The following is a 21407-nucleotide window of genomic DNA, read 5'->3' as shown; positions in this document are numbered from 1 at the left end:
ACACACACACACACACACACACACACACACACACACACACACACACACACACACACACACACACACACACCACTGTGTGTCTTTGTCAGGAAAACATTACTTACTTTTAGAGTCATCTTTGAGTAAATGATGTCATGTATTTTTCTGAATTGGATTTTAATCATTTACTTGTGTAATTGGCATGATACATTTATACCTGACAAATAAATGTTACATCTTGATTTATTCTGAAGTTTCAGAAATCATTCATTTTAGTAGATTAAAAGTGTAGTCTGGTGTTTCCGCAAATCTTTGTCCAGGATAGATCAAACTGAAGGCACTTTGAATGGAGCATGGGGCACATCTTAGGAAGACCTTCTGATTTCTGACTATTCCCTGACTTAGCATGTTGTACGCTGAAAATATTATAATAAATTACACCTATGGGTCTGCAGTGAGCGGCTGCATAGGGTAAAATACTGGCACTGCACCCTCTGACTATTTCAGGACTGGCTAGTTTGTGATCGTGAGCGCACATTCGCGACGTGACGTCTCAACGTGACACTAGGTCCGTAATGAACGAATATTTGAAATTATGAGATGCCCAGAATAATCAAAGATCTAAATGAATTCATAATCAATATTTATGATTCTTTTCTAATCAGAAACACAATCTAAATTTTTTCTGTATTTTAAAAAGAATTTTGGATTTACTGTAAATCCCTCTGGTCCTCTTCGTTTAGGGGTCACACTTGGCTCCTTCGTGGTCAAAAGTGACCGAAGCCTTAAAATGTAACTTTTTTTTTTTTTTTTTCAGGAAAACCAATGTAATATATTTTTGTTCAATAATATTTTTTGATTATTATTTAGAATTTTGAAAGGTTTCTATGCAATAATTATAAAAATTTGATGAGCATTTTTTCCATTAGAATATATGACTTGATATATATATGGAATATAGAATATATATTGATATGCTTTATATATATAGGAATATAGAATATATATAAAAAAATAATAATAATAAAATATATATATTTTTTTTTTTTAATTTTTTTTATAAATGCAACATTTCACATTAAAATAGAGTGCAGGTCTTTAAAATCCATTTTTTGAAGTGAGAAAAGCGTCATCCAGTGCCGTTAAAAATAAAAACGTGTGTAATGTCGTGTAACCGCCTGTAGGCTGTACTGTAGCTCCCTATATAAATACATAGAGAGGCTTTTTGATTCGTATTGTTATTTTTAGACATGATTTCTCCATTTTATTATTATTTTTTAATTATTATTATTTTTTATTTAGATATACATTTAGACATTCTAAAAGACTACTTTCTGTCAAGGTTTAGATATTTTTGTTAGATAAGTATCAGGTTTTGCATTATGATTACAATCAAACAATAACATTTGGTTAGAAAAGGAACACAATGCAAGCATTTTTGTTAATCAGTATTTGATAATTAAAAAATTTAACAAAATAAGGGATGGATAGTGATAATTCAAAACAGTTTATACAGACATTTTGCAATTAATTGGTATTTTATTCAGTTTAATTCTATAAATGGTAATAAAACTTCAGAAGGGAACAACAATTATGATCTAAGCAAAAACATAAAATAACATAACAGCAAACAATCATTATCAAACTGTAGGTTAAAAAACAGGAATACAAATTTAATAATAATAATAATAATAATAATAATAAATATTATTTTAACTATGTACATACAAACTGTAATTATTATGACCACCGCTAGCGAAAGCGGTCATATAGGGATTGTCAATTTTTTTTTTTTTTTTTTTTTTTTGTCAATCTACTGAATTTTCCATCAACGATACCAGGGACACCGAAACACCGGGGAACATGAAATTTGGTGGGCATGTAGCCCCACTAGACTTTAGCTACCTGAACCGTGGAACCGAGGATGAAGAAATTTTTATGGTATGTTGGTCTTAAGGGCCCACATCAACCTAGCCCATAATCACTCATTTGTGATTTGCGCCCCTCCCATAAAAAATGAAAATGCAATATTATTCTGCTTTAATCGCCCCTATCTTCAGTTGAGATGTTCAGAACTGCACCATATTTCATGTGTATGATTAACTTGACATCCTCTGGGGGTATACTAAGTTTCGTAGAATTTCATCCATGGGGGGGGTATAAAATAAATTCATTTATGTGCACATTTAGTGACTGTACACTCATCGGCCTGTAGGTGGTGGTGTTGAGCGAAGGGTTGCTGGTTTAGGATGATACTGTCACACACACACATGCAGGAATACAAACAAACGCAAGCATGCACAGAAACACACCCATACACACATACAAATCCACATGCACAGACACACACACACAAACACACATGCGCACACACAAACACACACACATACACACACACACAGACAGACATGCACATACTACTACTTTTTTTAGGTATATACATAAACACGCAATACAGCCAAATTGCTCCACGTCATTTATTTTTGTGGAAAGCCAGTGCAGGCCTGAGCGGCGGTCATATTTTGTACCGCCATGCGGTACATCTAGTTTTATGTATTGTTGCATATGCAACAGATATCAGGAACACCTATTAGGCTAAAAGAAGAACAAACACAATCATTGTGTGTGTGTGTGTGTGTGTGTATTTGAGCGAGAGAGAGTCTCTTTTGTATTTTTTTTCATTTATTGATTTTATTTAGCATAATTCTCAAAATTTGCGGTTGCAGTCTTACCAGTTCATTTGTGTGTGTGTGTGTGTGTGTGTGTGTGTGTGTGTGTGTGTGTCTTATTTGCACTCTTGATGTTTTAGAGTGTCACTCTTTCATTGCTGTGCACTTTTTTCTGCACAGTGGCTGATTTGTAGTTTGTACCACCAAAAGTTTCTCTGAGTTTTCGTATTTTTTCGTATTTCCTTTCATTTCCTGTCGGTCATTTTTGACTGTGAAGGAGCCAAGTGTGACACTTTTTTTACAACCCTTAAACATATCCAAATCATGTCCATGATTTTTGTGTGTGTTCACATAGCTAATACATCAAACGTCACCAAGTGTCATCCCATTCAGATGAAGAAGAAAAAATCTTCATTTTTGACCGAAGAGGATCAGAGAATGTCAACATTGAAAAGTGGAAGATGAATCAATTTATTAAAGAAATGTAAATTATTAGAAACCTTTTTGTCCCTGACATTATTATTTTTTCTATTTCTTTTTCCTTTTTTATATTGTGCTCTGTTCATTTATTATAGTTTTGTTTTGCCTTATTGTAATGATATTTACTGCAATACAAAACTTTACTTCCGCATTCCTCGATTCCTATGGAAGTCTATGGCTGTTCAAAAACCCTGTTGTTTTAATTTAACATTTATACTTTGTGTATTTGTGTAATGTTTTGCCTTGTTTGTGATGTGGAGTAATTTATATACAAATATGTAATATATATATATGCTGGGGAGGACATTTATGTTTTAGGATTAGCATGTTTAATCAAGCATCGGCTCACCTGTGATGTTCACTGATTTAACTGAATATTTATTTAATGTGCATTTGGACTGAAGTAAGTATCACTTGTAATTTATCATTTAACTGAGTGTCTATGATTCACACATAAAAAAACAAGCTAGGGTTTAACGAGCAAAGTTGGTGATCATTGAGTAAAAAAGTTAAAAACTATTACATAGGCTAACTAATAAAGAATATATTTACCAAGGACAAAATATGTGTTTATCAGAGAGTTCATCTTACCACAGTTTCTCCAGTTTACAGTGAGGATCCTCCAGTACAGCAGAGAGCAGATGAACTGAATCTCCTAGTTTATTCTCAGTCAGACTCAGATATCTCAGGTGTGAGGGGTTTGATCTCAGAGCTGAAGCCAGAGCAGAACAACCTTCATCTGTGACTCCACAATAACCCAACCTGTAGAGAACAATGACACACTCTTCACTCTCTCAGTTCAGATCAGATCAGTTTAACACAAGGGTCCGCAGCCGTACTGCAGGGGGCCGTCAATTAATGCTTGATCACAAATCATTTTTTGTTAAAAAATTAAAACATGGGTAAAAAACATCACAAAGTCAAATTTAAATATAAGCACTGTCACATTAATGCAAGATCACCCTCAAACAACCTTCATCTGTGACTCCACAATATTTCAACCTGTAGAGAACAATGGCGCTGTGTAAACTGTGTAAAATGACCAATTTATTAAAGATTGCAGTGTGTGATGTGATTTGAGTGTAGTGACAAGCAAAGCCACTATATTCTACACTGCTTTATAAAGGATGCCGGTTTTCCATGTGCTTGAGGAGAAACTGAGGGACAAATACCATGCAGTGCTGTAACTATGGAGTGATAAAGAGAGAACATTAATAACACCTGAAGTGTAACTTTATCAATTAAATGTACTATATTTTAGTGTAATAATATTAATTTCATATTTTGAAGATATTTTTGTTTCTAAATATTTGTCCAATAATTATGATCCATTAATGGCCATTGAAAATAATATTTTTTCTAATATGTTTATTACTTATATTACAATTAGATTTCATGCTCAGCATTTAGCATGCTAATATATGCTATTGCTAATTAATAGTTTCGTAGCAATCTAATACAATCTTACAATTCAGTCATGTGACACAAATATAAGAAATTGAATGAATTAATCCAGTTAGGGAACCATATTTAAATCACTTTAAAACTTCTTAATTGGGTTACTTGGAAATGACTTGATTCCATAATGTTGACAATTTTGTGAACAAATGATCTTTGTTGAACGTAATTGGTTCATGTGGAACTGATGTGCATGATTAAATCATTTAAATCCAACACACTTTTTCAGTGCATTGTTTTCTGTGTAAGGCTGTAAGGACTGATTCTCCTGATAAAACAAAGCTCACCCTGCAATAAAGCCATAAAATGCACCCTGGACAGGAGATAGCAAAGACAGAGCACAGGACATAGCCCTGACCAAACTTATCTCCTTGTCTCCTTGTTTGACTTCAACTCATCCCCCCTCTCCCTCCTCAAGTCACTGAAAGTTCATTAAGAAAGTCTATATATCACATATGGTGTATCTTGTGAATATGTTGTTTTTTCCTTTTCATGTTTGGTATCATTTTAAGTGTCTCAGTGCGATTGGTAAAATGGTCTTAATTTCAGTGCAGTCATTGGTTTAATGAGAAAGGTTGAGAACTTAGGAGAATCCTGTTCCTCCTCTCTGGGGGATATCTCTTTAAGATATCTCAAGAAACCAGGTGCTCCCCCCTGGGGTAAATGGATTGGCCCAAACTAAACCATATTTGTATAACCCCTTTTGTTCTGGTCTGGGTATTTAAGGCGAGGGGACAGAGCAGTCTTAGGACCCTTTACCAGGATCCCCCATACAGCGCTGTTTCAGTGTTTTCCCATTGGAAAACACACACACACACACACACACACACACACACACACACACACACACACACACACACACACACGCACACACCACTGTGAGTCTTTGTCAGGAAAACACTACTTACTTTTAGAGTCATCTTTGAGTAAATGATGTCATGTATTTTTCTGAATTGGATTTTAATCATTTACTTGTGTAATTGGCATGATACATTTATACCTGACAAATAAATGTTACATCTTGATTTATTCTGAAGTTTCAGAAATCATTCATTTTAGTAGATTAAAAGTGTAGTCTGGTGTTTCCGCAAATCTTTGTCCAGGATAGATCAAACTGAAGGCACTTTGAATGGAGCATGGGGCACATCTTAGGAAGACCTTCTGATTTCTGACTATTCCCTGACTTAGCATGTTGTACACTGCAAATATTATAATAAATTACACCTATGGGTCTGCAGTGAGCGGCTGCATAGGGTAAAATACTGGCACTGCACCCTCTGACTATTTCAGGACTGGCTAGTTTGTGATCGTGAGCGCACATTCGCGACGTGACGTCTCAACGTGACACTAGGTCCGTAATGAACGAATATTTGAAATTATGAGATGCCCAGAATAATCAAAGATCTAAATTAATTCATAATCAATATTTATGATTATTTTCTAATCAGAAACACAATCTAAATTTTTTCTGTATTTTAAAAAGAATTTTGGATTTACTGTAAATCCCTCTGGTCCTCTTCGTTTAGGGGTCACACTTGGCTCCTCCGTGGTCAAAAGTGACCGAAGCCTTAAAATGTAACTTTTTTTTTATTATTTTTTTTTTAATAATTATACAATTTCTATGAGCATTTTTTCCATTAGAATATATGACTTGATATATATATATGGAATATAGAATATATATTGATATATTTTTAATATATAGGAATATAGAATATATATATATATATAAAAAAAAAATATATATATATGTATTTTTTTTTTACATTTTTCTTTATAAATGCAACATTTCACATTAAAATAGAGTGCAGGTCTTTAAAATCCATTTTTTGAAGTGAGAAAAGCGTCATCCAGTGCCGTTAAAAATAAAAACGTGTGTAATGTCGTGTAACCGCCTGTAGGCTGTACTGTAGCTCCCTATATAAATACATAGAGAGGCTTTTTGATTCGTATTGTTATTTTTAGACATGATTTCTCCATTTTATTATTATTTTTTAATTATTATTATTTTTTATTTAGATATACATTTAGACATTCTAAAAGACTACTTTCTGTCAAGGTTTAGATATTTTTGTTAGATAAGTATCAGGTTTTGCATTATGATTACAATCAAACAATAACATTTGGTTAGAAAAGGAACACAATGCAAGCATTTTTGTTACTCAGTATTTGATCATTAAAAAAATTTAACAAAATAAGGGATGGATAGTGATAATTCAAAACAGTTTATACAGACATTTTGCAATTAATTGGTATTTTATTCAGTTTAATTCTATAAATGGTAATAAAACTTCAGAAGGGAACAACAATTATGATCTAAGCAAAAACATAAAATAACACAACAGCAAACAATCATTATCAAACTGTAGGTTAAAAAACAGGAATACAAATTTAATAATAATAATAAATATTATTTTAACCATGTACATACAAACTGTAATTATTTTATGTATTGTTGCATATGCAACAGATATCAGGAACACCTATTAGGCTAAAAGAAGAGCAAACACAATCATTGTGTGTGTGTGTGTGTGTGTGTGTGTGTGTGTGTGTGTGTGTGTGTGTGTGTGTGTGTGTGTGTGTGTGTGTGTGTGTGTATTTGAGCGAGAGAGAGTCTCTTTTGTATTTTTTTCATTTATTGATTTTATTTAGCATATTCTCAAAATTTGCGGTTGCAGTCTTACCAGTTCATTTCTGTGTGTGTGTGTGTGTGTGTGTGTGTGTGTGTGTGTGTGTGTGTGGGTGGGGGTGTCTTATTTGCACTCTTGATGTTTTAGAGTGTCACTCTTTCATTGCTGTGCACTTTTTTCTGCACAGTGGCTGATTTGTAGTTTGTACCACCAAAAGTTTCTCTGAGTTTTCGTATTTTTTCGTATTTCCTTTCATTTCCTGTCGGTCATTTTTGACTGTGAAGGAGCCAAGTGTGACACTTTTTTTTACAACCCTTAAACATATCCAAATCATGTCCATGATTTTTGTGTGTGTTCACATAGCTAATACATCAAACGTCACCAAGTGTCATCCCATTCAGATGAAGCAAAAAAAATCTTAATTTTTGACCGAAGAGGATCAGAGAATGTCAACATTGAAAAGTGGAAGATGAATCAATTTATTAAAGAAATGTAAATTATTAGAAACCTTTTTGTCCCTGACATTATTATTTTTTCTATTTCTTTTTCCTTTTTTATATTGTGCTCTGTTCATTTATTATAGTTTTGTTTTGCCTTATTGTAATGATATTTACTGCAATACAAAACTTTACTTCCGCATTCCTCGATTCCTATGGAAGTCTATGGCTGTTCAAAAACCCTGTTGTTTTAATTTAACATTTATACTTTGTGTATTTGTGTAATGTTTTGCCTTGTTTGTGATGTGGAGTAATTTATATACAAATATGTAATATATATATATATGCTGGGGAGGACATTTATGTTTTAGGATTAGCATGTTTAATCAAGCATCGGCTCACCTGTGATGTTCACTGATTTAACTGAATATTTATTTAATGTGCATTTGGACTGAAGTAAGTATCACTTATAATTTATCGTTTAACTGCGTGTCTATGATTCACACATAAAAAAACAAGCTAGGGTTTAACGAGCAAAGTTGGTGATCATTGAGTAAAAAAGTTAAAAACTATTACATAGGCTAACTAATAAAGAATATATTTACCAAGGACAAAATATGTGTTTATCAGAGAGTTCATCTTACCCCAGTGTCTCCAGTTTACAGTGAGGATCCTCCAGTACAGCAGAGAGCAGATGAACTGAATCTCCTAGTTTATTCACAGTCAGATACAGATCTCTCAGGTGTGAGGGGTTTGATCTCAGAGCTGAAGCCAGAGCAGAACAACCTTCATCTGTGACTCCACAATTCATCAACCTGTAGAGAACAATGACACACTCTTCACTCTCTCAGTTCAGATCAGATCAGTTTAACACAAGGGTCCGCAGCCGTACTGCAGGGGGCCGTCAATTAATGCTTGATCACAAATAATTTTTTGTTAAAAAATTAAAACATGGGTAAAAAACATCACAAAGTCAAATTTAAATATAAACACTGTCACATTAATGCAAGATCACCCTCAAACAACCTTCATCTGTGACTCCACAATATTTCAACCTGTAGAGAACAATGACGCTGTGTAAACTGTGTGTAAAATGACCAATTTATTAAAGATTGCAGTGTGTGATGTGATTTGAGTGTAGTGACAAGCAAAGCCACTATATTCTACACTGCTTTATAAAGGATGCCGGTTTTCCATGTGCTTGAGGAGAAACTGAGGGACAAATACCATGCAGTGCTGTAACTATGGAGTGATAAAGAGAGAACATTAATAACACCTGAAGTGTAACTTTATTAATTAAATGTACTATATTTTAGTGTAATAATATTAATTTCATATTTTGAAGATATTTTTGTTTCTAAATATTTGTCCAATAATTATGATCCAATAATGGCCATTTAAAATAATATTTTTCTAATATGTTTATTACTTATATTACAATTAGATTTCATGCTCAGCATTTAGCATGCTAATATATGCTATTGCTAATTAATAGTTTCGTAGCAATCTAATACAATCTTACAATTCAGTCATGTGACACAAATATAAGAAATTGAATGAATTAATCCAGTTAGGGAACCATATTTAAATCACTTTAAAACTTCTTAATTGGGTTACGTGGAAATGACTTGATTCCATAATGTTGACAATTTTGTGAACAAATGATCTTTGTTGAACGTAATTGGTTCATGTGGAACTGATGTGCATGATTAAATCATTTAAATCCAACACACTTTTTCAGTGCATTGTTTTCTGTGTAAGGCTGTAAGGACTGATTCTCCTGATAAAACAAAGCTCACCCTGCAATAAAGCCATAAAATGCACCCTGGACAGGAGATAGCAAAGACAGAGCACAGGACATAGCCCTGACCAAACTTATCTCCTTGTCTCCTTGTTTGACTTCAACTCATCCCCCCTCTCCCTCCTCAAGTCACTGAAAGTTCATTAAGAATGTCTATATATCACATATGGTGTATCTTGTTAATATGTTGTTTTTTCCTTTTCATGTTTGGTATCATTTTAAGTGTCTCAGTGCGATTGGTAAAATGGTCTTAATTTCAGTGCAGTCATTGGTTTAATGAGAAAGGTTGAGAACTTAGGAGAATCCTGTTTCTCCTCTCTGGGGGATATCTCTTTAAGACATCTCAAGAAACCAGGTGCTCCCCCCTGGGGTAAATGGATTGGCCCAAACTAAACCATATTTGTATAACCCCTTTTGTTCTGGTCTGGGTATTTAAGGCGAGGGGACAGAGCAGTCTTAGGACCCTTTACCAGGATCCCCCATACAGCGCTGTTTCAGTGTTTTCCCATTGGAAAACACACACACACACACACACACACACACACACACACACACACACACACACACACACACACACACACACACACACACACACACACACACACACACACACACACACACACACACACACACACACACACACACACCACTGTGTGTCTCTGTCAGGAAAACATTACTTACTTTTACAGTCATCTTTGAGTAAATGATGTCATGTATTTTTCTGAATTGGATTTTAATCATTTACTTGTGTAATTGGCATGATATGATACCTGATAAATAAATGTTACATCTTAATTTATTCTGAAGTTTCAGAAATCATTCATTTTAGTAGATTAAAAGTGTAGTCTGGTGTTTCCGCAAATCTTTGTCCAGGATAGATCAAACTGAAGGCACTTTGAATGGAGCATGGGGCACATCTTAGGAAGACCTTCTGATTTCTGACTATTCTCTGACTTAGCATGTTGTACGCTGAAAATATTATAATAAATTACACCTATGGGTCTGCAGTGAGCGGCTGCATAGGGTAAAATAATTGCACTGCACCCTCTGACTATTTCAGGACTGGCTAGTTTGTGATCGTGAGCGCACATTCGCGACGTGACGTCTCAACGTGACACTAGGTCCGTAATGAACGAATATTTGAAATTATGAGATGCCCAGAATAATCAAAGATCTAAATTAATTCATAATCAATATTTATGATTATTTTCTAATCAGAAACACAATCTAAATTTTTTCTGTATTTTAAAAAGAATTTTGGATTTACTGTAAATCCCTCTGGTCCTCTTCGTTTAGGGGTCACACTTGGCTCCTTCGTGGTCAAAAGTGACCGAAGCCTTAAAATGTAACTTTTTTTTTTTTTTTTTTTTTTCAGGAAAACCAATGTAATATATTTTTGTTCAATAATATTTTTGGATTATTATTTAGAATTTTGAAAGGTTTCTATGCAATAATTACACATTTTTTATGAGCATTTTTTCCATTAGAATATATGACTTGATATATATATGGAATATAGAATATATATTGATATATTTTCTGAAGTGAGAAAAGCGCCATCCAGTGCCGTTAAAAATAAAAACTTGTGTAATGTCGTGTAACCGCCTGTAGGCTGTACTGTAGCTCCCTATATAAATACATAGAGAGGCTTTTTGATTCTTATTGTTATTTTTAGACATGATTTCTCCATTTTATTATTTCTTTTAATTATTATTATTTTTTTTTTTTAGATATACATTTAGACATTCTAAAAGACTACTTTCTGTCAAGGTTTAGATATTTTTGTTAGATAAGTATCAGGTTTTGCATTATGATTACAATGTTGTTTCTTGTTTAGTTGTTGTTTCTTGTTTATTTCCACAATTTCACACATTGCATTTGTTGCTACATCAGAAAGTTGTTGAGCGTAGCAATCACAAAAAACAAGTTACAAAATATATTACTTTTCCAGCAGCCAAGGACTACACACTTTACCCACACAAAATATGATAATATATCAGTCATCACAATACAAATAACTTGAGTTTCAAACAATTATGATGCAGCATGCCAACTCAAGCTGGATACTGTTGTACAAGATCTGCAAGAGCTTATAGCCAACGTCGAAACAAAAACACAGAGAATGGGTAAATGAAAATCTTTATCTGCACCCCGGCTCGGTGGTATCACTACCATTTCAGTCCATATCTTGCCAATGGTGTCAAGTAATTGAAGTAGTTACTCAGTTACACAGCTACATTTTTTTTTTCTTTTTTTTTTTTTCTTTTTGAAGCAGTGTAAATTTTACGTTACAAAACACATTACATTTCAACTGCAGCTACAACTAGTACACACCACAATTCAAGATAACTTGACCAACAGCTGTTCTGAAAAAAAAAACAAAAAAACAATTGTGTTCTATTGTGAAAAAATGAACTCCCAAAAAGCAATAGCTTATAAATAGGGGTCCATCCCACCACCAACACCACCCACCCACCTGGCAAAGATTATATAACTGGTCCAACTTTAGATGCCAGGACAACCATTCTTTAAATTATGGGTGTTTAGAATTCAGTTACCTTAAGCAGACAAAAAAAGAAGAAGAAAAAAAAAAGAAAAAAAAACCAGAAAGAAGAGAAATGACAGTCACTGTACTTTTGTACCTCAATTTGAATTGATCCTTGTACCAAGAGAAAGGGGTTTAGCTCTCAGCCGTAAATCCCTCAGGTTTATATCTCTCCAGTAGTTGTTGCTTTAATTTCTTTTTAAATATAAATAATGAAACAGATTGTTTTAAATTAGTATCCAGCTCATTCCATAATTGTGGACCACTATAACATAAACTAAACCTAGCACTTGTTCGGTTCCTACATTTTTAAGAGCAACTTTTGTCTAGTGTGGTATGTGTGAGAAGGTGTATATAGTGGAATGAGCTCACACAATCTGATGTTTAACCTGTTGACAACATTGTACATTGTACATGCATTATGATAAAAGTTACTTTCAGGAAGCTTTATTGGGCCATGTCTATGGAAGAGAGCATTTGTATGAGAGTTACGTGTGGACCATGGAATAGCTCTTATAGCTTTCTTTTGTAATATCAAGAGTTTCTCAGTATAAGTAGGGTAAGTATTATTCCAAATAATATTACAATAAGTCAAATGAGGCTCAAACAGAGTCCTATACAGAGACAAGAGCACGTCTAATGGGAGCACATGTCTCACTTTAAAGAACAAGCCCACAATTTTAGACAGTTTTTTAACTAACTCATTAATATGTTCCTTAAAATTTATGAACTGATCTATATGTATTCCAAGAAATTTTATTGCATCCACTCTTTGAATAGCTCTACCATCTATGTTTAAATTAATGTCACAATCACTGTACTTATGACTACTTGATCGAAAAACAATATAAAAGGTTTTACTAATATTTAGCGATAGTTTGTTACATTTAAACCAGGTGTCTATTTCTGCTAGTCTATCATTTAAGAGTTTTTCAAGATGATTCAAGTATTTGTGGGATACAAACAGATTTGTGTCATCAGCAAAGAGTATTTTATGAACATCACTGGAACAATGTACAAAATCGTTAATGTAAACAATGAACAAGAGAGGCCCCAGAATAGATCCCTGGGGAACCCCAAATACTATATTTTGCAATCCAGAGTCAATACCATTTAAGTTTACATATTGCCGTCTTCCATAAACATAATCCCTGAACCACTGGAGAGCCACACCCCTGACCCCGTAGTGCGACAGTTTTCCAAGCAAAATCTGAAAATCAATCGTGTCAAATGCTTTTGAAAGGTCGAGAAAGATCCCAATACCAGCCTCTTTCCTTTCAAAAGCATCATTTATTTTCTCAACAAGATCTAAAATAGCCATACTTGTGCTGCTGTTCTTCCTAAAGCCATATTGAGAAGATTCTAGTATGTTATGTTTATTTAAGTAATCTACAAGTCGTGAATAAACCACCCTTTCAAATACTTTAGACAACGTTGGGAGGATTGATATGGGTCTATAGTTTTGAAAATCACTTTTGTCACCAGATTTGTATATTGGTATTATCTTTGCCACCTTAATTTGTTTAGGAACTATGCCATGCTGTAATGATAAATTAATTATATAGGCGAGTGGCTCAGCTATTTCATTCACTATGGCTATAAGGATCATGCTACAGATTCCATCAGCACCAGCTGTGTGAGAGCATTTAAGTTTATTAATAATGTTAGTAACTTCCAGTTTACAGCTAGGTCTAAAATAGCAAGAACTGGGATAATTATTCCTCAAGAATGTTTTATAATTGGCACCCCCAAATGGACCAAATTGTTGAGATAAATTCTTTCCAACAGAGGCAAAATATCTATTAAACAAGTCTGGTAGTGAATCTTGTATTGTATAATTATTAGATTGGGTTGGCACAACGGTGTCAGGGATGACTGTGGATTTATTACTGCGGCCAAGTAACTCATTCAACACCTTCCAAGATTTCTTCTGATCCCCAGAGGCAGTTTTGAGACAATCAGTGAAGTAACTCGCTTTGCTGTGTCGTATTAAGCTAGTTAATTTATTTTTATACCGTGTATATAAGGTTTTGTTATTGTTATTCGGATTCTTCCTATATTGTTTGTAAAGTTTATCCTTCTTTTGAATAGACTTTAGGATTCCTTTGGTGATCCATGGATGAGTTTCCTTTTTATGTTTGATTATCTTTTCAGGAATAGTCACATTAATAGCATCGGTTATTCCATCAATTAAAAAATAAGCAAAATTGGGGTCTATGGCATTGTATATTTCATCCCAGCTTTTACTTTGGAGGTGTTGAATTAGATTTGCAAGTGTTTTGTTATTAAGAACTTTTACCTTCCTATGGATCGGATACTCTTTTTATCCAGTTAGTAAAGAACACAACAGGGTAATGATCAGAGATGTCAGAAAATATTACACCCGATTTACAACCCGTATTTTGTAAATTTGTTATAATATTGTCAATTGTAGACATACTTCTCTCTGTAACACGTGTGTGTTTATCAATAGTAGGATAGAATGAGGAAGAGTGAAGGGTATTTAAAAAATCAGTTCCCTTGATATCTTCTTTAGAAATGTCAATATTAAAGTCACCCATAATAATACTGTTTTTGTTCACAATCAAACAATAACATTTGGTTAGAAAAGGAACACAATGCAAGCATTTTTGTTAATCAGTATTTGATAATTAAAATATTTAACAAAATAAGGGATGGATAGTGATAATTCAAAACAGTTTATACAGACATTTTGCAATTAATTGGTATTTTATTCAGTTTAATTCTATAAATGGTAATAAAACTTCAGAAGGGAACAACAATTATGATCTAAGCAAAAACATAAAATAACATAACAGCAAACAATCATTATCAAACTGTAGGTTAAAAAACAGGAATACAAATTTAATAATAATAAATATTTTTTTAACTATGTACATACAAACTGTTATTATTTTATGTATCATATGCAACAGATATCAGGAACACCTATTAGGCTAAAAGAAGAGCAAACACAATCATTGTGTGTGTGTGTGTGTGTGTGTGTGTGTGTGTGTGTGTGTGTGTGTGTGTGTGTGTGTGTGTGTGTGTGTGTGTGTGTGTGTATTTGAGCGAGAGAGAGTCTCTTTTGTATTTTTTTCATTTATTGATTTTATTTAGCATATTCTCAGAATTTGCGGTTGCAGTCTTACCAGTACATTTCTCTGTGTGTGTGTGTGTGTGTGTGTGTGTGAGAGAGAGTGTGTGTGTGTGTGTGTCTTATTTGCACTCTTGATGTTTTAGAGTGTCACTCTTTCATTGCTGTGCACTTTTTTCTGCACAGTGGCTGATTTGTAGTTTGTACCACCAAAAGTTTCTCTGAGTTTTCGTATTTTTTCGTATTTCCTTTCATTTCCTGTCGGTCATTTTTGACTGCGAAGGAGCCAAGTGTGACCCTTTTTTTACAACCCTTAAACATATCCAAATCATGTCCATGATTTTTGTGTGTGTTCACATAGCTAATACATCAAACGTCACCAAGTGTCATCCCATTCAGATGAAGAAGAAAAAAATCTTCATTTTTGACCGAAGAGGATCAGAGAATGTCAACATTGAAAAGTGGAAGATGAATCAATTTATTAAAGAAATGTAAATTATTAGAAACCTTTTTGTCCCTGACATTATTATTTTTTCTATTTCTTTTTCCTTTTTTATATTGTGCTCTGTTCATTTATTATAGTTTTGTTTTGCCTTATTGTAATGATATTTACTGCAATACAAAACTTTACTTCCGCATTCCTCGATTCCTATGGAAGTCTATGGCTGTTCAAAAACCCTGTTGTTTTAATTTAACATTTATACTTTGTGTATTTGTGTAATGTTTTGCCTTGTTTGTGATGTGGAGGAATTTATATACAAATATGTAATATATATATATATGCTGGGGAGGACATTTATGTTTTAGGATTAGCATGTTTAATCAAGCATCGGCTCACCTGTGATGTTCACTGATTTAACTGAATATTTATTTAATGTGCATTTGGACTGAAGTAAGTATCACTTGTAATTTATCGTTTAACTGAGTGTCTATGATTCACACATAAAAAAACAAGCTAGGGTTTAACGAGCAAAGTTGGTGATCATTGAGTAAAAAAGTTAAAAACTATTACATAGGCTAACTAATAAAGAATATATTTACCAAGGACAAAATATGTGTTTATCAGAGAGTTGATCTTACCCCAGTTTCTCCAGTTTACAGTGAGGATCCTCCAGTACAGCAGAGAGCAGATGAACTGAATCTCCTAGTTTATTCCCAGACAGATTCAGATATCTCAGGTGTGAGGGGTTTGATCTCAGAGCTGAAGCCAGAGCAGAACAACCTTCATCTGTGACTCCACAATCACTCAACCTGTAGAGAACAATGACACACTCTTCACTCTCTCAGCTCAGATCAGATCAGTTTAACACAAGGGTCCGCAGCCGTACTGCAGGGGGCCGTCAATTATTTCAAGCATTAATTTTTTGTTAAATTAAAACATGGGTAAAAAACATCACAAAGTCAAATTTAAATATAAGCACTCTCAAATGAATGCAAGATCACCCTCAGTTGATCCTGTAATAATATCATACTGGCAAACTCTCAAGTGTGTTTTTGTGTTTGAGCTCTGGAGAACGTCAAATGTTTTTACAGCGGTGAGAAATGTAGCCAATCACAGTCATGTTTTCATTTACGCAGTCACACATTCATTTAGTCAGAATCCACTCACCGAGATATAAAGGCCCTGTCCTAAATGGCACACTTCACTTTCAGTCTTGTAGACTTACAATGGCTTCTGCGTGCCTGTTAAGTCCATGAGACCGTGTGGTGTCCCATTTAGTAATGTTAGGTTTCAGAAGGGTACTCACGAGCGCCCCTCTGTGGTCGATATGCGCCCTAAATGCGCACTGAAGCGAGCTCCGCAGCAGACTTGTTCCCGACAGTCAAAGCGGCGTTACGTTATGAAAGTGCGGACTCAGAGGAAGACCGCGAGTGTTTAGGGTGCCGTTTGTGACAGGGCCAAACTCACAATTGCGTGACATAAATAACAATTGAAAAGAAAAAGTCAGAATTGCAAGTTTATACCTTGCAATTCTTGTGAGATAAAAAGTCACAATTGTCTTTTAAACTGTTTTATTTCGTGGCGGAAACAAGCTTCCATAAATTGGAGGCAACCAGTGGCGAATTAGTCTTCCAGGTTTTGATGTCATCCCTGAAGCTCTATTCACAGTCAGCTTTCCTTTCGCATGAAATCCTGGAAGCTTATGGGTAACATTATTCAATTTGAAATGTAATATGCACAATGCAATATGTAAAATGGCAATGCATTTCTGTATTTAAATTTACATTTTCTATTACATTTGTGCAACATTTGGTGCAAAATGAAAATAAATTCAATTATATAATTTTAAATTATAAAATAAAATGGCTGTAATTCAAGAATGCTTTGGAATATAGACATATGGTTGGTCTTGTTTTAAAGAAAACATTTGCCAGATTATTGTAGAAGTAAATTATGAAAGTGAAACAGAAAAAAAAGTTATATAAGTTTGAGTTTATGAAAATGTACAATGTAAAAATATAATTATTAATATTTTATATAAAATATATATATATTAAAAAATATATTTTACTCTAAAACTGCAAGAAAATTAAAGCCAAAAATCTAAACAAGTTGTGTTCCAAATTTTAGGTTGATATCTCAAAAAATGAGCTTTCAGTAAGATTTTATTTGGGCGCAGTACCAAACTTTTTCACTAGATGGACAGCCAAGCTTCCTTAATGACCATATAAGGGCGCCTCCATTTTCATATATGTTTTGAGTGATCTGAACCATGTACATCCATAATTTCATACAATTTATGAAGTATACATCCTATTCAGAAATAGTATGGGTGGTTTGGCAGTATTTGATTTGATTTCAACCTCTAATAAACACAAAAAGAGCACATGTGCGTTATAGCTCGCAGCCGCATCACAAATCGATAATCCATAATATTTTTCTTTATATTAAAAACATTTTCAGACCTTTTTTTCTCTCATAAAATTGAATTGGTGTTATCTTTTGAACTCTTGGCATAAAAACAAACTGAGGTTTCTACCAATCTTTCATGATTTTTCATGTTTATTTCTATTTCAAAATAAAGGCCTAAACACGCCTAATGAATATGAAATATTCTTGTTGCAAATTGATAAATTACTGCTCCTCTGCAATTTATTTTTAAAAAACACCCACCAAATATGAAAACTAGAGATTGTAAGCTTTCAAATGATATATAGTTTGTCAATATTACTTTAGGTTTTTACTAAGATATTATTGTTCTAAATACAGTGGTGGTCAAAATTGATGGCACCCCTGATAAATATGATCAAAAATGGCTTTAAAAAATAAATCTGCATTGTTTATCCTTTTGATCTTTCCTTTAAAAAATTCACAAAAATCTAACCTTTCATTGAAGTAAAATAATTGAAATTGGGGGTAAATCACATTATGAAATAAATGTTTTTCTCCAAATGAAAGGTTAGATTTTTGTGAATTTTTTGAATGAAAGATCAAAAGGATAAACAATGCAGATTTATTTTTTACAGCCATTTTTGATCATATTTATCAGGGGTGCCATCAATTTTGACCACTGTATATATATAGGCAAGTGACAGTTCTAGAAAATGAAGAACAAAGAAATGTGCATCAGGTGTACTTGTTTTTTTTAATGTTTTTAATTAATTGATGAAGCCACTGCAAACTTGCAATATGTTAAAATATGTATTCAATTTAAAACTAGTGTATGAAATGGCAAAAGTAAATTATATAATAGAATTTTAATTTTGCACCAAACGTTGCACAAATGTAATGGAAAACATCAATTTAAATACAGAAATGCATTGCCATTTTACATATTACATTTCTAATTGAATATTGCTACTCATATGCTTCCATAGAACTCGGAACAATGATGATGATGCATAATAACAGAACGTAGGCGCCAACGTTGCGGATGCAATTACCCAAAACCCTCCATAACTTTTCCATTAATTTCACATTTATTTGTGTAGCGCTTTTCACAATACATATTGTTTCAAAGCAGCTTTACAGAAAATGCACATCTATATTACAATTTACAGTGATCTGTTATCAGAGGTGACTGTCCAAGTTATGCATTGCAGAAATGTACATACACAAATCACACAGTTAGCTAATAATGTATTAATTAAAAATATATATATTAATTTAATTTATAACTGGTACTTATTTGAAAAAAATGAGTTGATTGGCAAATAAATGACGGACAGTTACGCATGTACAGTATTACCATAATTTTCTTATGTAAGCTTTATTTTACACCTCAAACGACAAGGGAATTTATAGTCATATTTATAGTGTTAATATTAATTTGCGAGTCCACAAACTCATTCTCTTAAATGGCTTGGGTCTGCTATCATTCACAGCGTACAGTATACGGACTGAATGCCCCTGACCTGAAGCTTTTATATCAAGACCATTTTCATGTTTATCATTTATTTCTATTATTTGCGTTGCCTTATAACTTCATGCTTGCAGTTTAACACATAAGTGTTTATTACCACAACAGTAAATACGTGTCTTTAGAAATGTTATTATATATTATAATGAAAAAGACTAATAAAATAGTCTCTTCATATTAAATGGATAACAATATATGTCTGGACACTTGAAAAATGTGTAATAATGGGGTCTATAAAACTTAAACATTTAATGATTTATAACCATTTCACATATTTCTACACTAATTATACAAAACTATTCTGCCAGAACACCATACTGTACAAATTATCTAGATCAATGTTCATTCTTGTCTGAAACTTTGAAGGAGACAAATATGAGATCTCCAGTATGAAGGGCCGCATAGGCAACAATTATTGAAAAGCCTCAACACTAGTGAAACGAAAAACATTGATCAACCTTGATGAAACTCATTCATACGCATTACTGAAATAAGAAAAGATTTCGGTAGTTGATGATGGCTAATTTCCCTTGAAAAGGAAGTTGTGTGTCCGCACTTCTGTTTAATTTGGCGCGTCTCACAAACTCTTCAGCAATGTCGGTTAGTTGTAACGAGTTGTATGGGAAGCCAAACACACCAACAGTGGGACGAAACGGAGCGGTGTTACAGAGCTCGTGCCGTGCTGACGTCATCGGTGCGGCTCAATGGACCGAGCTGTGCGACCGACTCGACATCGCAGGGAGGACGTGTTTGCTAGCGAAACCGAATGGACAGCGCAAACTAATCTCACCAGCGCGGCGCAGACCATGTGACTTTATTCATTACTGCTCCACAAAAGTTCAGGTGTTTTCCCTGCATATAAGATAATGAAGATCAGCATGAAGTTATTACATTTCTTTTGCTTATTATCTTTCATATTAGTACATTAGTAGTTGTTAGTGAGGTATTCTGGCAGGGCTAGTTCATCAAGGGTTTTAGCCAGTAAACAGGATGGTGTATCGGTCAGAACACAGGAACAAAGACGAGGAGATGTAATTTCTTCTATTAACTGTATTGAGATCCAGCAGTACTCATCAGAACATTCCAATATCCAGTATTGTCATTATAGTCTGATAAGAAACAAATAAATCACCATTAGGTACTGTCATTTAAACAGTTGTACTTAAAGGTGCTGTATGTAACTTTTTTTATAAAATGAATCCTTTTTTTATTGCCCGTCTGTGAAGGGGTTGTAATCACACATTACAATGATCCACTTTTCGCGTTTTGCTATTACCTCTGAAGGCCAGTATTCCTATTTTTATGTGAAGTCTCCGGGTCGGATTTTCTGCGAAATCCACCGGATGTGACGTGCATGCGCGCTCCCGAGCCTCTCCGTTTTATATATACAGTCACTGCAGCTAACGACCAGGCGGGAAGGAAGTCGACCGGAAGTTGAAGTCGGCCGGGTGCCGCCATCTTGAGCGGAACTTCACTTGCGTTAGCAATCCCATTGACTTCCATTCATTTTGGCGTCACTTTGACAGCGAATAACTTTACATCTGAGGCGTTTGAAGACTCCATTTGTCCATTTTTTATTTCTAAAGAAACACGGCAATGTATAAAATGCTCCATTACCTTGTAGCTTATGTTATGGGCCCGTAGAAGCAGTTTTTGTAAAAGTAGGCTAACGATCGCGTCATAACCACTCGACTCTCTGTCGCACAGTAGAGAGATTACCGTATGGACAGGAGGAGAAGCTCGCGGGCAATCGGGGAGACGTGGAGGGAAAATGGCAAAGTAATTAATCAGAACACCTACTAAAAGTTTCTCCAGCTCATCGCTCATGGACAGCTCGTACTCACACTCTCCGTCTCTGTAAGATTCGGAAGGGAATGATTCAGATTTCTCTCGGCACAGCCAGGGGGGAAGGAATTCGACCGGAAGTTGAAGTCGGCCGCGTGCCGCCAT

At 34.1% G+C, this 21407-nt stretch overlaps 1 protein-coding gene across 1 annotated transcript in view; it reads right to left on the bottom strand.

The window, feature by feature from the left end:
- Nucleotides 1-21407, bottom strand: part of LOC311283897 (NACHT, LRR and PYD domains-containing protein 3-like) — a 158269-nt gene that overhangs the window by 121912 nt on the left and 14950 nt on the right. Inside the window, exons 8-10 of the mRNA XM_084398657.1 lie at nt 16177-16347; nt 8298-8468; nt 3720-3890 (exon numbers count right to left, since the gene is read on the bottom strand). Coding sequence (XP_084254783.1) covers nt 3720-3890; nt 8298-8468; nt 16177-16347 — 513 coding nt within the window. The remainder of the gene's footprint in view (nt 1-3719; nt 3891-8297; nt 8469-16176; nt 16348-21407) is intronic.

Source organism: Rutilus rutilus, assembly GCF_951802725.1.
Source record: "Rutilus rutilus genome assembly, chromosome: 24".
Classification (NCBI taxonomy): domain Eukaryota; kingdom Metazoa; phylum Chordata; class Actinopteri; order Cypriniformes; family Leuciscidae; genus Rutilus; species Rutilus rutilus.
Note: the sequence above shows the minus strand (reverse complement) of the source record. Positions and strands in the feature narration are given on the sequence as shown.